This window comes from Rattus norvegicus, chromosome 9, assembly GCF_036323735.1.
Source record: "Rattus norvegicus strain BN/NHsdMcwi chromosome 9, GRCr8, whole genome shotgun sequence".
NCBI classification, from domain to species: Eukaryota; Metazoa; Chordata; class Mammalia; order Rodentia; family Muridae; genus Rattus; species Rattus norvegicus.
This window is the reverse complement of record NC_086027.1, coordinates 1,571,150-1,585,666: the sequence shown is the minus strand read 5'-3', so window position 1 is coordinate 1,585,666 and position 14,517 is coordinate 1,571,150. Positions and strand designations below refer to the sequence as shown.

The 14,517-nt window shown below is 51.4% G+C and overlaps 1 protein-coding gene across 20 annotated transcripts in view; it reads right to left on the bottom strand.

Annotated features, from left to right (window-relative positions):
* Window positions 1–196: 196 nt before the first annotated feature.
* Window positions 197–14,517, bottom strand: part of Catsperd (cation channel sperm associated auxiliary subunit delta) — a 38,568-nt gene continuing 24,247 nt past the window's right edge. For 8 of the 20 annotated variants that reach the window (XM_063267717.1, XM_008766772.4, XM_039084200.2 and 5 more), the window contains 13 exons: window positions 14,357–14,452; window positions 13,799–13,881; window positions 12,804–12,980; window positions 12,166–12,279; window positions 8,797–8,886; window positions 7,899–7,957; window positions 6,114–6,192; window positions 5,747–5,799; window positions 5,060–5,134; window positions 3,250–3,378; window positions 1,823–2,000; window positions 1,244–1,401; window positions 197–629 (listed from right to left, as the gene is read on the bottom strand). In XM_063267717.1, the coding sequence (XP_063123787.1) occupies window positions 305–629; window positions 1,244–1,401; window positions 1,823–2,000; window positions 3,250–3,378; window positions 5,060–5,134; window positions 5,747–5,799; window positions 6,114–6,192; window positions 7,899–7,957; window positions 8,797–8,886; window positions 12,166–12,279; window positions 12,804–12,980; window positions 13,799–13,881; window positions 14,357–14,452 (1,616 nt within the window). In that variant the 3' untranslated portion in view covers window positions 197–304. The other 12 variants (XM_017596639.3, XM_063267711.1, XM_017596640.3 and 9 more) reach the window with 8 other exon arrangements.

Sequence of the window (14,517 nt, the reverse complement as noted above, 5' to 3'; positions counted from 1 at the left end):
CAGTGGTTAAGGCTCGGATTGTTCTTCCAGAGGTCCTGACAAAGACTATGTAGCTAGGGGCATGGTCAGGGGTGATCCCCAGCTCAGAATCTCTCCCATTGAGAGGATGGAGGTGTAGCTTAGGGATGGTCCCCAGTGAGGAGCTGGGGCCTTGCTCAGGAATGACGCCCTCCTTGGCACTTAGCAACCTGATCTCTTTGTTGTTAACAATTTATTGGAACAAGCGCCAACAAGGACACACATGGAAGAGAAAGGCCCCTCACTGGGGCTCACTTTGAGTCTAGGGCCGCCCCTGTGTCTTTGGCTATTTCTTGATGTCTGGCTTCTTGCCTATCTGTGGGATTTTCTCTGGCTGGTCCTTCACCCTTCTGGAGCGCAGCCCCCTTCTCATTTTGCCCCGAAGCCAAGCACAGGTGCAGATCCCTGGGCAGTACTTGAATATCTGGAAACAGAAACCTGTAAGTCGCCGGCCCCTCTCTGTCCTCAGCTGCTTGGGAATGGCATAGGCCAGCCACATAGTAAACAGTGTCACGGTGACCATCAGGAGGATGCTGGTCATTGGTCGGAACTCTGCCACAGGTAAGGCTCCATATACATACACACTGAATATGGTGTTCAGGTCGCAATAGCTGCAGGGCACAGTGGGCACAGTCTGTCAGGTTGTAAACCCAGGTCTTGGGTGGCAGCTCTCATCCTTTCAACACACAGCAGATCTCTTTGTGTGAGGGTGTTAAGGTTGGTTTGCTTGCTTGCTTTGGTTTGGGGATTTTGTCCAGGGAATACTAAGGACAATTTCATCAGAGTTAGAAAGAAACACACAGTAACAGGTCTTCAGCTTTACCAAGAGGAGGGAAAAGGTGGGGGAAGGGCAAAGCCCAGTGCTGAAGCTGCCTGTTGTGGTCAGTCACAGAGAGGACAGAGAGCCTCAGCGAGGGGAGGGAGTTTTTAGTGAGGGCAAGAAGTGCCAGGTGTCAGGGGAACAGGAAGCAGGAGTAGGAAGAGCAGGCAAAGTCTCCACTGGTAGGCAGCTCCACAAGCGTCCTCTGTGTGTGAGTTTGACACAGGTGTCATGTAGGCCAGGCTGGCCTCAAACTAGTTATGTAGCCAAGGATGGTCTTGAACTCTAGGTCCTCCTGTGCCTGCCCAGCTCCCCACCACTGGGGTGATTGGGGTACACCACAACACCAGAACTTGTGCAGCGCCTCTCCTCAAGGCCCCCAGGAATAGTGTGCCCTCCACTCACCTGTAGTATGGATCCACCACAGTCAGATAGAAGGTATAGATTCCATTTCTTTGGCCAAAAATAATCTTGTTGTCTGTCCTGCCACCTAAGATCTGATACTCGACATTTGGCCATAGCAGGGGGTTGTCCTGGTTGTCCTCATGGCAGCTGACATAGGTCTGGGGACAAGGGGTAGAGATGCTATTCCCAATGAGCTTGGCCTTGGCCTCTATCCTTCACACAGCATATACTCTTACACTTAACTCCTAAGCAAATCCCTGTGTGTAGGACCTTGGGCTTCATAACCCTTGCAGCCCCCTCCCTCTGCCCTTCTTAGGACTCTTGCAGGATATTCGATTGCTTTGCCAACCACAGAGGCAGAGTATGACCTTATTTAGAAAAAGTCTTTCAGGTGGTAGTTACCATATCTGAGAGACTTGTGATGCCTAGGCTGGCCTTGTACTTGCTCTGTAGCAGGTCCTCAGCCTTCAACACTACAGGGATATTATGGGAAGACTGATAGAAATCAGTACATATCTTCAACCGTGCCAGGGCTTCATGTGTTCTGGGTGAGAGTGAGCAGCTTGGACAAGAGCCTACCTCTCTGTTCCAGAGGGACGGCTTCTCTGCGTCTTCTTTAAAGATGCTCCAGTTCTGAGGCTGTGATCGGCAGTGGGCAGTGGCAGCCGTCAAGGAGTATGAATAGGTGACTATTCCATTCAACTCCAAGATGACATATTCTGCGTTCATGATTTCTTCTAGAGTCCCATCCTTCCACCTGAGATATAAGGTGAGACTGCTGGGCTGGACCACAGGATACTGCCAGGGTCATCCCTACAGGAGGACACTCGTGGGGTCATCCCTACAGGAGGGCACTTCATGTGGTCATCCCTACAGAAGGACAATAATGGGGTCATCCCTATAGGAGGACACTCATGGAGTCATCCCTACAGGAGGACACTCATGGAGTCATCCCTACAGGAGGACACTCATGGGGTCATCAGCCACCTGGACAGTACTTCAAGGCTACAGAAAGCCATGCCTGATGGTCCATGCCTGTGGTCACAGCACTCCTAGAGGTGTCTGTGCGGGAGCTCAAAGTTAATCTTGATTGGAGAGAGAGTCTGTGACCAGCCTATGCTAAATGAGGTACTGCCTTAATATTGTCACCTGACAAGAGCAGAATCCTGTTCGGAAGACAGCCCTTTGGTGACATAGCCATTGAATCTTCCAGATAATCACAGGTGAATGGAACTTACCGTCAGCTTCCAGCAACTAAAGAAGTTCTACCTCTAGAAAGCTTCACCATGCATTCACACACACTGCCCACATTCCTGTATATTTAGGAAAAAGTCTGAACTGTGTATGTTTAGCCTCCAGGCAACTTTTCAGCAAGGTTTTCTTCTTAAGACAGAATCTTGCTTTGCAGCCCAGCCTAGCCTCCAACTTGCAATCCTGCCCCAACTTCCTGAGTTCTGGGATCACAAGTATGAACAACTGCACTTACCTGAGTGTCTTTGAGTCTCTACGTGGCCGTGGCTTCATTATCTGCCTGACAAATTCCTATTCATCCCTCAAAACCCCAATCATGGAAGCACACGCATTGCTCCAGGTGGGGAACGAGTTGGGAGGGAAGAGAATGAGGAGACCACAGATTGCACAGAAGGGCTCAGAAGAAAAGATGCTGGTGTAGTGCACAAGACAGCGCAGCACCTAGAGGCTGGGGCGGGTGTGTGCAGAGCTCGAGGCCAGACCAAGCCTCATAGTGTACTAGAGGTTGGTATAATATGAACAAAAATAGTCAGAGGGCCACTGTGCAGATCTGCCAGTCAGGCAGAAGCATCATGGGAATGGAAGTGTTTCTCACACTACAACCCAGGTGTGTGCCTCTTTAGCTTGTGGCTCAGTGGCTGAGTCAGCTATGGGGCTGGCTCGGGACAGCCAGAGTTGGTATGAAAGGCCAGTGGGGAGAGAGAGGGACAAGGAGCAGAAACTGTCCTAGGGGGAGGGAAAGGCTGGGGCCTTACAGTTCCACCACAGGTTTCCACGGCTTGTCGTAGTAGACTAAGCGGGGACAGCCCAGTTCCTTGTACTGGTAAAATACTATCAGGTCATCCTGGGCTTCACCACTGTAGCTGGTTGGGTTGTACGCTTCCCTTTTAAGAGACAAAGAACACAGTGACCAGAAACCAGCCCCAGCAACTCACATTTGTGTTTTCTAAATCACAGGTTCCAGAAGTTGAACTCAGGCACTGACAGCCATTCCCCAGCCCAGGACTGACATTAAAAAAACAAAACACTTTTCATGTATCTATATACCGTGTGTGTGTGTGTGTGTGTGTGTGTGTGTGTGTGTGTGTGTGCGACCAAAACTGGACCTGTCCCATCTTCCCATCTTCCTCCTCCCAGACTCATGTGTGGTAAGGAATTCTTGGACAGATTGATGAGGGCCCAGCCAATTGTAGGTGGAGCCTACCCTGGGCTGGTGGTCCTGGGTTCTATAAGAAAGCAAGCTGAGCAAGCCACTGGGGTTTCTGCATCATTGAGGCAAAATTTTCTGGGAAGTGTTTCCTGAGAGTCAGTACACAGAAGCTATTTTCTAGGTAGCCAAGGTTGTACCTTGTGTTGCAGCAAAACTTGATAACATGTAGGAGTCGCAGAGGTGGTGCTGGTTTTGGCAGCATGAAGGGGTCATGGAGAGTAGCTGAGGCTTGGCATTGAGAGGCCAGAAGAGGCCATTGGTGGAGGTACAGCCTCAGTGGCAGTCGATAGCCTCTGACTAAAGGTGAGGCCTGGCCTCCTGAGGTCAAAGTGTAGCCTCTTTTCACAGAGGATTCCAGGATTGGAGGTGACCCTGAGGACAGCAGCAAGTGTGAGGTGGAGCCAGCCTGTGTCTGTCTGTGCTGCTCAGGGCGCAGCTGGTGATGTAAAGCCGTGAAGACCCTGGAGCCCAGAGGCCATGGATGAATACCAGATGTGGGGCACTGAGCTCCGGGACCTGGTTTTCAGTGTTGAACTTGGTGTTCACTCTGATCGATAGCAGTGGCCTAGTTCTCCCTCTTGGAGGAAGAACGGGTTTAACTCAGCTTTTCCCTTTTACAAGAGTTCACAGTAGAAGGGCTTCAGACTTTTAAAGAGACATTAGATACTATTTCAAGAAACTGATTTTTTTTTATGTGCTTGAAATGTTAAAGCCTGGGATGTTTAGAAGTTGGACTGTATTCTTAAATGTAATATTAATATTAAAGTAAGATATTGGGAACAAACAAGAAAGGGAAAGTCATGGCTGAATGCTGATGTACTTGTGTGTCAAGTTGGCGAGGTGTCAATTGTAACGGTTGGGTTTTTGTCAGTGTGATACAAACCAGGGTCGTCTGTGAAGAGGAGACCTCGGTTGAGAAAACGCCTGTGGTGCATTTTCTGGACTAATGGCTGATGTGTGTGGCCTAGCTCACTGCAGACGGTTCCACTCCTGGGCCCTGCTCTTCAGTTACTTAGGAAAACAGAGTGAGCCACGGGAGTAGGCAGCAGTTCCTGCAGCCGCTGCAGCGGCTCCTGTCTCTAGGCTCCTGCTTGAGTTCCTCTTCTCCAGGGTGCTCCTGGCTGTGGCCATCCTATCATTGGCAATGAAAAGCTAACTGACATAGCTTAGGGCCAGCGACTGAGGCTTGGTTTTGAGCCAAAGGGCCACATCAAAGGAGAAGCCTTATGAAGGGCACAACAATGCATCCCACTAGCTGCTATGTTTGCATGTTCCCCTGGGCCCATACAGTTTTAAATCAATCATCCTTGTTCCCAGGGTGTGGAGGACTGGGAGGTGTGCAGAGTGTGACTCACTTCTCAATGGTGTAACTATAGTTCTTCTGCAGCAGCACCGGGTCGAGGATCCCCATGGCACAGGCAGAGATTTTGCTGTAGTGGAGAGAGAACTGGGCAGATCTGGAGGGGAGATGCCCTTCACTGGGGTCACCAGGAAGGCTGGGGGGAGCTGGGACGCCTGGCCCAGGCTTTAGCGGGCAGGTTCCTATGACGATGCTAGGAAGGATGCCAAAGCCTTCTCTGTCAATTAAAAATGAGGCTACAGGGGTTGGGGATTTAGCTCAGTGATAGAGCGCTTGCCTAGCAAGCGCAAGGCCCTGGGTTCGGTCCCCAGCTCTGAAAAAAAGAAAAAATAAATAAATAAAAAATGAGGCTACAGAGATGGCGTTCACTGGGGAGGGGCTCACAACCCCGTGATGCCACCTCTAGAGGTGTGATGCTTTGGCATTTTGAGAGAACTTTCGCTTTCACACCCACACTCACACATAGTCACACACACACACACATGCTCACCCACTATAGCTGACTGATCCCCTCCCAGCCCAGGATTGGCTGTTTCCATGGATGTATGTTTCAGGGTTCTGATTTATTATAGAGCCATTAAGGATATTCAAAAGTAGATGGACTGACATCACCTCATCACCTCAGTAGAGCGATGTGCCGGCCCCACCCTGCCTTCCCAAGCACCAGGGCTGTTGCACTTACTTTTGCACAATAACTTTCTTTGTCAAGTCACAGCCAACTGAGATGAGCGTGGACTGCAAGGAACCGAGGCAGAAAGGTGGTCACTCACTCCATGAAAAGCCAACGTTAGCTCCACTGTGGTTGGTCACTAAGTGGGACGAGTTCCTATGCCTCCTGACACAGTGGCTCTCAGTGGATGTCACATCAGGGGACACCTAATTCTTCATCCCCTCCCCTCAAAAGTGCACAGTCAGATGCATTGTAACTGTGTGTAAAAACTGCATTCCTTCTCCTGGATGAGCAATATTTGATTGGTATTCAGGCCATATATTCTGTCTGTCTGAGTTTTCCCACCTTCTGTCCATTGTGAGTAATATAGCTGCCATACCAGAGGCTTTAGGTCCACACACGAAAGTGTCTTGTCAGCTATGTCCACGGTTATGGAGGAGATGGCTTCGTGCTTGATGCTACAATATGACAGGGACAAACCCTTCACCCATTCTGCCACACCATCCCTCTGCCACACCACCATCTATCCACCCCCTCGACTGTATACCCTCTGTCATATCTGTCATAGCTGCTCTTGCTGGGCAACTTGACACAGGCATCAAGAGGGAAGCTCAACTGAGAACCTGCCCCTATCAGATTAGCCCATGTTTTTCTTGGTTAGTGGTTGATATGGGAAGGCTCTGCCTACAGTGGGTGGTCCTGAGTTATATAAGAAAGCAGGCCGAGTGCTGGGCAGTGGTGGCAGAGGAGAAAGAAGAGGAAAGCAAGCCAAGCAAACCAGCAGCAGCAGCAGCCAAGAATCAGCTGTCCTCCATGGCCTCTCCATCAGTCCAGCTTCAGTTTCTGATTCCCTCAAAGCTGGGCTGCATCAGCATGTGTAAGTCAAATAAACCCTTTCCTGTCCAAGTTCTTCTGGGTCACAGTGTTTATTAAAGCATCAGAAAACAGACTAGGGTACAACCCCCCACATACACACACACACTCACAGACACACCAAAACCACACACAATACACACTCACAGCAACACACACATTCACGCTCATACACAAACAATCACATATACTCATCTAGACACACACAGGCACACACATACACACGTAGTGGGTTGGCTTAATGTTGCTTGTATTCTAATGCTAATTTGGGGCACCCCAAGACTCTTTGCCCCAAAGAGTCTACAAGTAACCCCTGGAGCCCTGCTTCCAAGTTATTCTGATTGGTAAATAAAGATGCCAATAACCAATAACTGGGCAGAAGAGACATAGGTGGGGTTTAGATTTTCCTGGCTTGAGACAACAAAGAAAAAGGAGAGAAGGAAAGCAGGAAGAAGCTACAATGGGGTGGAAAAAAAGTACAAGGTGGGGGGATGAGGGCCATCGTGGGCTGCTAAGGGTCAAGAGAACATGGGCCAGAGGGCTGACTAATTGGAGCTAAGAGCAGCCAAGATGAAACATAGTGACAATGGGGTTATCAATAGGGAGTGGATTCTAACAGCATGAAGGGTAGGCAGCCGTCCAGCTATTGTGCTGCTTAAGGCGGATTAAAATATAAGGCTGTATGTGCATCTTTCATCCAGGAACACAAATGGTCTAAGGTGGGAAGGAACCACGTGCAAGAATTTAAATATTTTTACTTATACACACACTCCTCCATACACACTCAGACACACAGACTGACACATATTCATACAGACACACACACAGGCACAAACATACTCACAGATACCACACATTCTCTCTCTCTCTATCTCTCTCTCTCTCTCTCTCTCTCTCTCTCTCTCTCTCTCTCCACACACACACACACACACACACACACACACACACACGAACACACTCAGACACTCAGACTTTTCTGCCCAGGCTGGCTTCAAACTCCCTGTAAGATGGCCAAGGCTGACCTCAAACTCCTGATCTTCCTGCCCTTACTTCTGTGGTGCTGAGGTGACAGTCATGTGCTACTATACTCAGGACCTGAGGAGCTCCATGCATCCTGAGTGAGTGCTCCACCAAGAACCTCCAGTCCCAGACCCTACATAGAACTTCAGATGAATTTCATCGTTTTTCTTCCAAAGCCAAAGTTGCAGCTTAGCCCCACTCCTACTGTGCTCTAGGGATCCCTGTAGATATCAGTGGGGAGCAACCTCCAGCCCGAGAGTGGGTCACATACCTGGCAGTGAAGTTCAACTCTGAGTTGCCCCAGTGCTGCTGCTGTTGGAGTTCAATATCCTATGAAATGGTAGCAGGGGCAGACATGGAGACGGAGGGAGGGAGACAAACAAGACACAAAGACAGTCAGCTGCAGCAGGGTTTCAAACAGATGTCACCCCAGTTGGGATGAGCTGGTAAGAGAAGGGTGACTGGCAGGCGCTGTGGGAGCTTATCCATCCACTGTCCAGCCCCACTATGTTCTATGTCCTAAGTGACACCAGTCCTAGGTGTCATGAGCTGTGACTGTCTTCCTGCTCACTGGCATTTAATATCCCAAGGTGTTGCTTAAAGTAGGATCGGCTGAGTCTGGCCTACTACGGTGATGTCAAGTAGACTTGACAAGTGTTCCTAGGCAGCACAGGTAAGTCCCAGCTCCCGTCATGATGGATACAAGGGCGGCAAATGGAGCTCACCCAGGCCCCTGCCAGAATCCAACCCTCTATCTAAGTTTTCCCCAGATAACACAGCTCTCAACATCCCTGTGTGTGCTACATCCCAGCTTTCCTTATGATGGCATGTGTGGGTGGTGGCTGCGTGTCTTGCTCAAGAAGAGAAGCTGAAGCCTGTTTAGGAAGGGAGGGATCTTTTCAGAATGCACAGTGAGGCTGGCGTTCTTGAGAGGTCAAAACAGGATGATATACTCCAAGGCTGTCCTGGCCTAGTGAATGACCTCATGTCTTACTACCACAAAACAAAATAAATAGTGCCTGAGATATGGTTAGTTTCTGGTCAAAGCCCCTGACACAGACACAGACACAGACACAGACACAGACACAGACACAGACACAGACACAGACACAGACACAGACACAGACACAGACACAGACACAGACACAGACACAGACACAGACACATACCAGTTTGAACTTAGAGTTGCCATCATACATGTTGCCAAACTGAGTGAGGTTTGCCTTAAACCCCAGGGCATGGGGATTGCTGACCATGACCTGGAACAGAATGCACAGATAGTTGTCCCCCAGGTGACAGACACTGGGGGGACCACTTCATACCCTTGGCAAACAGAAGCTTGTTTTGCACAACAAGTTCCTAGGTGCAGCATAGTCACTGGATTATCTGCCCTGTCTGTCACAGCCTTAGAGCCCAAGGTCATTGAGCTGTGAGGCACAGCAGAATGGCAGGGACAAGAGAGGGAGAGTCTGGGTATGCTAGAAGGACCCTGCCTGGGAGGAGGAAGAGACAAAAAATGAGATGGAGGAAATGACGGAGCAGTTAGAGGAGGAGGAGATGGAGGAGATGTGGGAGGAAATGGGGGAGGAGGAGATGGAGGGGGAGATGGAGGGGGAGATGGAGGGGGAGGGGGAGGAGGAGGAGATGGAGGAGGAGGAGGAGATGGAGGAGGAGGAGATGGAGGAGATGGAGGAGGAGGAGATGGAGGAGGAGGAGATGGAGGAGGAGATGGAGGAGATGGAGGAGGAGGAGATGGAGGAGATGGAGGAGGAGATAGAGGAGGAGATGGAGGAGGAGATAGAGGAGGAGATGGAGGAGGAGATGGAGGAGGAGGAGATGGAGGAGGAGATGGAGGAGGAGATGGAGGAGGAGGAGATGGAGGAGGAGATGGAGGAGGAGGAGATGGAGGAGGAGGAGATGGAGGAGGAGGAGATGGAGGAGGAGGAGATGGGGGAGATGGAGGAGGAGGAGATGGAGGAGGAGATGGAGGAGGAGGAGATGGAGGAGGAGATGGAGGTGGAGATGGAGGAGGAGGAGATGGAGGAGGAGGAGATGGAGGAGGAGATGGAGGTGGAGGAGATGGAGGAGGAGATGGAGGAGGAGGAGGAGGAGGAGATGGAGGAGGAGGAGATGGAGGAGGAGGAGATGGAGGAGGAGGAGATGGAGGAGTAGGAGATGGGGGAGATGGAGGAGGAGATGGAGGAGGAGGAGATGGAGGAGGAGATGGAGGAGGTGGAGATGGAGGAGGAGGAGATGGAGGTGGAGGAGATGGAGGAGGAGGAGCAGATGGAGGAGGAGATGGAGGAGGAGATGGGGGAGGAGATGGAGATGGAGGAGGAGATGGAGGAGGAGGAGATGGAGGAGGAGCAGATGGAGGAGGAGGAGATGGAGGAGGAGGAGATGGAGGAGGAGATGGAGGAGGAGATGGAGGAGGAGCAGATGGAGGAGGAGATGGAGGAGGAGATGGAGGAGGAGCAGATGGAGGAGGAGGAGATGGAGGAGGAGATGGAGGAGGAGGAGATGGAGGAGGAGGAGATGGAGGTGGAGATGGAGGAGGAGGAGATGGAGGAGGAGATGGAGGAGGAGATGGAGGTGGATGAGATGGAGGAGGAGATGGAGGAGGAGGAGGAGGAGGAGATGGAGGAGGAGGAGATGGAGGAGGAGGAGATGGAGGAGTAGGAGATGGGGGAGATGGAGGAGGAGATGGAGGAGGAGGAGATGGAGGAGGAGATGGAGGAGGAGGAGATGGAGGAGGAGGAGATGGAGGTGGAGGAGATGGAGGAGGAGGAGGAGGAGATGGAGGAGGAGATGGAGGAGGAGATGGGGGAGGAGATGGAGATGGAGGAGGAGATGGAGGAGGAGATGGAGGAGGAGCAGATGGAGGAGGAGATGGAGGAGGAGATGGAGGAGGAGATGGAGGAGGAGCAGATGGAGGAGGAGCAGATGGAGGAGGAGGAGATGGAGGAGGAGGAGATGGAGGAGGAGGAGATGGAGGTGGAGATGGAGGAGGAGGAGATGGAGGAGGAGATGGAGGAGGAGATGGAGGTGGAGATGGAGGAGGAGATGGAGGAGGAGATGGAGGTGGAGGAGATGGAGGAGGAGATGGAGGAGGAGGAGGAGATGGAGGAGGAGGAGATGGAGGAGGAGGAGATGGAGGAGGAGGAGATGGAGGAGGAGGAGATGGGGGAGATGGAGGAGGAGATGGAGGAGGAGGAGATGGAGGAGGAGATGGAGGAGGTGGAGATGGAGGAGGAGGAGATGGAGGTGGAGGAGATGGAGGAGGAGGAGGAGGAGATGGAGGAGGAGATGGAGGAGGAGATGGGGGAGGAGATGGAGATGGAGGAGGAGATGGAGGAGGAGATGGAGGAGGAGGAGATGGAAGAGGAGCAGATGGAGGAGGAGGAGATGGAGGAGGAGGAGATGGAGGAGGAGATGGAGGAGGAGATGGGGGAGGAGATGGAGATGGAGGAGGAGATGGAGGAGGAGATGGAGGAGGAGCAGATGGAGGAGGAGATGGAGGAGGAGATGGAGGAGGAGATGGAGGAGGAGCAGATGGAGGAGGAGCAGATGGAGGAGGAGGAGATGGAGGAGGAGGAGATGGAGGAGGAGGAGATGGAGGTGGAGATGGAGGAGGAGGAGATGGAGGAGGAGATGGAGGAGGAGATGGAGGTGGAGATGGAGGAGGAGATGGAGGAGGAGATGGAGGTGGAGGAGATGGAGGAGGAGATGGAGGAGGAGGAGGAGATGGAGGAGGAGGAGATGGAGGAGGAGGAGATGGAGGAGGAGGAGATGGAGGAGGAGGAGATGGGGGAGATGGAGGAGGAGATGGAGGAGGAGGAGATGGAGGAGGTGGAGATGGAGGAGGAGGAGATGGAGGTGGAGGAGATGGAGGAGGAGGAGGAGGAGATGGAGGAGGAGATGGGGGAGGAGATGGAGATGGAGGAGGAGATGGAGGAGGAGATGGAGGAGGAGGAGATGGAAGAGGAGCAGATGGAGGAGGAGGAGATGGAGGAGGAGGAGATGGAGGAGGAGATGGAGGAGGAGATGGAGGAGGAGATGGAGGAGGAGCAGATGGAGGAGGAGATGGAGGAGGAGATGGAGGAGGAGGAGATGGAGGAGGAGATGGAGGAGGAGATGGAGGAGGAGCAGATGGAGGAGGAGATGGAGGAGGAGATGGAGGAGGAGCAGATGGAGGAGGAGGAGATGGAGGAGGAGATGGAGGAGGAGATGGAGGAGGAGCAGATGGAGTAGGAGATGGAGGAGGAGGAGATGGAGGAGGAGATGGAGGAGGAGATGGAGGAGGAGCAGATGGAGGAGGAGGAGATGGAGGAGAGAGGAGATGGAGGAGGAGATGGAGGAGGGGTATAAGGAAGAAAAGGAAAAGGTTAAACAGGGAGAGAATGAGTGTGGAGGAGGCAGGCACAGTGAAAGGAGAGGAACAAGAATTGGGGGTATGGCCTGGCAGTATGTAGCCTGTGATGCAAGAAGATCTGAGGATAGGCAGAATGTCGTCCTGTGACACAGGCTGGAGTACTCACCAGTGGGGTGGGGTTCATGCCCTTCCGGGGTACCATGAGGGCAGACAGCTTTAGCTTGCTGTTCATGTCTATTATGAACATTCTATCTTCCATGGTGCTCTCCAGAAATTCCACCTGGGGGAGACGGCAGGCTGTAGGAGAGGCTGTCCCAGCCCAGCCTCCTGAAGCAAAGGCAGGTGAGGGTGATGCTGTGCTCAGCAGGGCGTCTGACCCCGTGCTGGAAGCCTCAGCCAAACCCAGTGTTTCCAGAGTGCTTAAGGAGACAAGCAGTCCCACCGTACTTTTCCAGAAACCGTGGTCTTATGGAGGGTTTTTGGCTTGTTTCTCGAAATACTGAATAGTGGGCCTGCACAGTGGCACATGCTGTGTACATTCTCACAACCATACCCCCCAGCTCCTCACCAGGGCATCCCTGGCAGGGGATCCACCCTCAAGCCGCACATCTAGCCCTATGTTCACTTTTCCTTTAACACAAAGTCTTCTTGAATTGCACAGGCTTGAGAAGAATTTATAATCCTTTTACCACAGCCTCCTAAAGAACTGTTTTCCTTCCGTTTCCCCCATTCTAAAACAGAGGTGAGCCCAGGGAGTGGCGTATGAAAGGTAACTTCCCTCTATTGGTCATAGGGATCACCTACATTACATGGCTCGAGTTGCAGGCTCTGGTCCATGAGAGCGAGCTGCACGTTCACCAGGCACTTCTTGAAGTCAAACGCTGGGAAATATGGGTCAGAAACGGGGGTGAGGACCTCCAGCATGCCGACGTCCCAGAAATGCACACTTGCCTCTTCAGACCAGAATTGTTGATTGGACAGCTGTGGTAGGAGCAAGTGCTGAGGTCAAACCTTCTTGTTCCTTCTTTTCTCCTCATCTTGTGTCTTTGTAGCCTACCCAGGCTGGCCTCACAAACACAGCAACCCTCCTGTCTCAACCCTCCAGAGAACTGTGAATAAAGTTTAGACTCAGCATGGTATGCCTAGTCGAGTCCTTAAAAGACACATTTTCATTACGTTTATTTATTATGTGGCACGCACAGGGCCAGAGGAAAACCTGGTGAGAGTCAATTCTCTCCTTCCATCACTGGGTCTTGGGGATCGAACTTAGGTCATCGGTTTACTGGTATTGCAAGTTGTGATCTTAAGGTCATCAGCCCACAGGTCAGGTCTGCTTGGTGTGTGTAAATGCTGCTTGGGACTGACTTGGATACATATATATATATATATATATATATATATATATATATATATATATAATCACTTTCTCTTTGTTCTGTTTTATGGTACTGAGGTCTGGGGCCTGGTCCTGATTTGTAAGGTGTAGGGTAGGTCTCAGTGGCTAAAATGCTTGCCTAGTATACATAAAGCCTTGGATTTGTGGGCAGAATACCCCAAAATTGGGCATGATGGCACCTGCCTGTCACTGGCAAATACCTCGCAACTGGGCCTGGTGGTACCTGCCCACTCCGGAGTGGGGCAAGGGGATTCGTAGGACTTCATGGTCATCCTTGGCTACATATAGGTCTAGCATTAGCCACAAGAGGCCTTGCGTCAAAACAAGGACACTTCACTAGCATGTTGCCCAAGCTTATGAAGTAAGGTTCTTATCATACTGTTGGCCAAACCCTCAGACGCACTTTGATTATGTAGTTTCCCATGTAACTCTGACTTCCATAGTACAGTTGATCTTGTTCTACCAAAAAAGCCAGCTCGTAAGTATCTGGGAAAGAGAAAGGAAAATGAGAGGTTCTGTGAGATGTAAATGGTGGGGTCGGGTGGGATGGGGTGGGGTTCAGCAGGTAGAGGTGCTCCTTGTCAAGCCTGAAGACCTAAGTCTCATCTCTGGGACCCGTTTAGTAGAAGTTGATACCAAAGTTCTCTAAGTTGTTCTTTGACCTGCACACACTCACCCAGGCACACATGCAAATCTCCTCACACTTACACTTGCAAGAAACAAACAACAGGATGTAAACATCAGTCGCCCCTTTATCAGCAAGTGTGCCAGAGCTCAGACAGAAGCTCAGGAGGTCAGAGGTCAACTACAGCCACAGGGCCGAATCTTAACCAATCACACTCGACAGAGCTTCCACCCAAAGTGTGTAACAGCGAAGCCCCAGCCAATCACAGATAGGGAAGGGTGGCAGAGGGAGGAGGCAGGGTAAAGGCAGGCAACCTGAAGTGGATTGGCCACGTACTCGAGGCAATGCTGTGAATGGTGAGTTTGGCATGCTCAACATTTAAGTCGTTGATGTTCCCTTCTTCCATCAACTGCATGGCTTCTACGATCTGGCCTAGGAGGGGGAGGTAAACTGTGATTACCCATAAATGTATCCCACAGAAGGCATCTACAGCACTG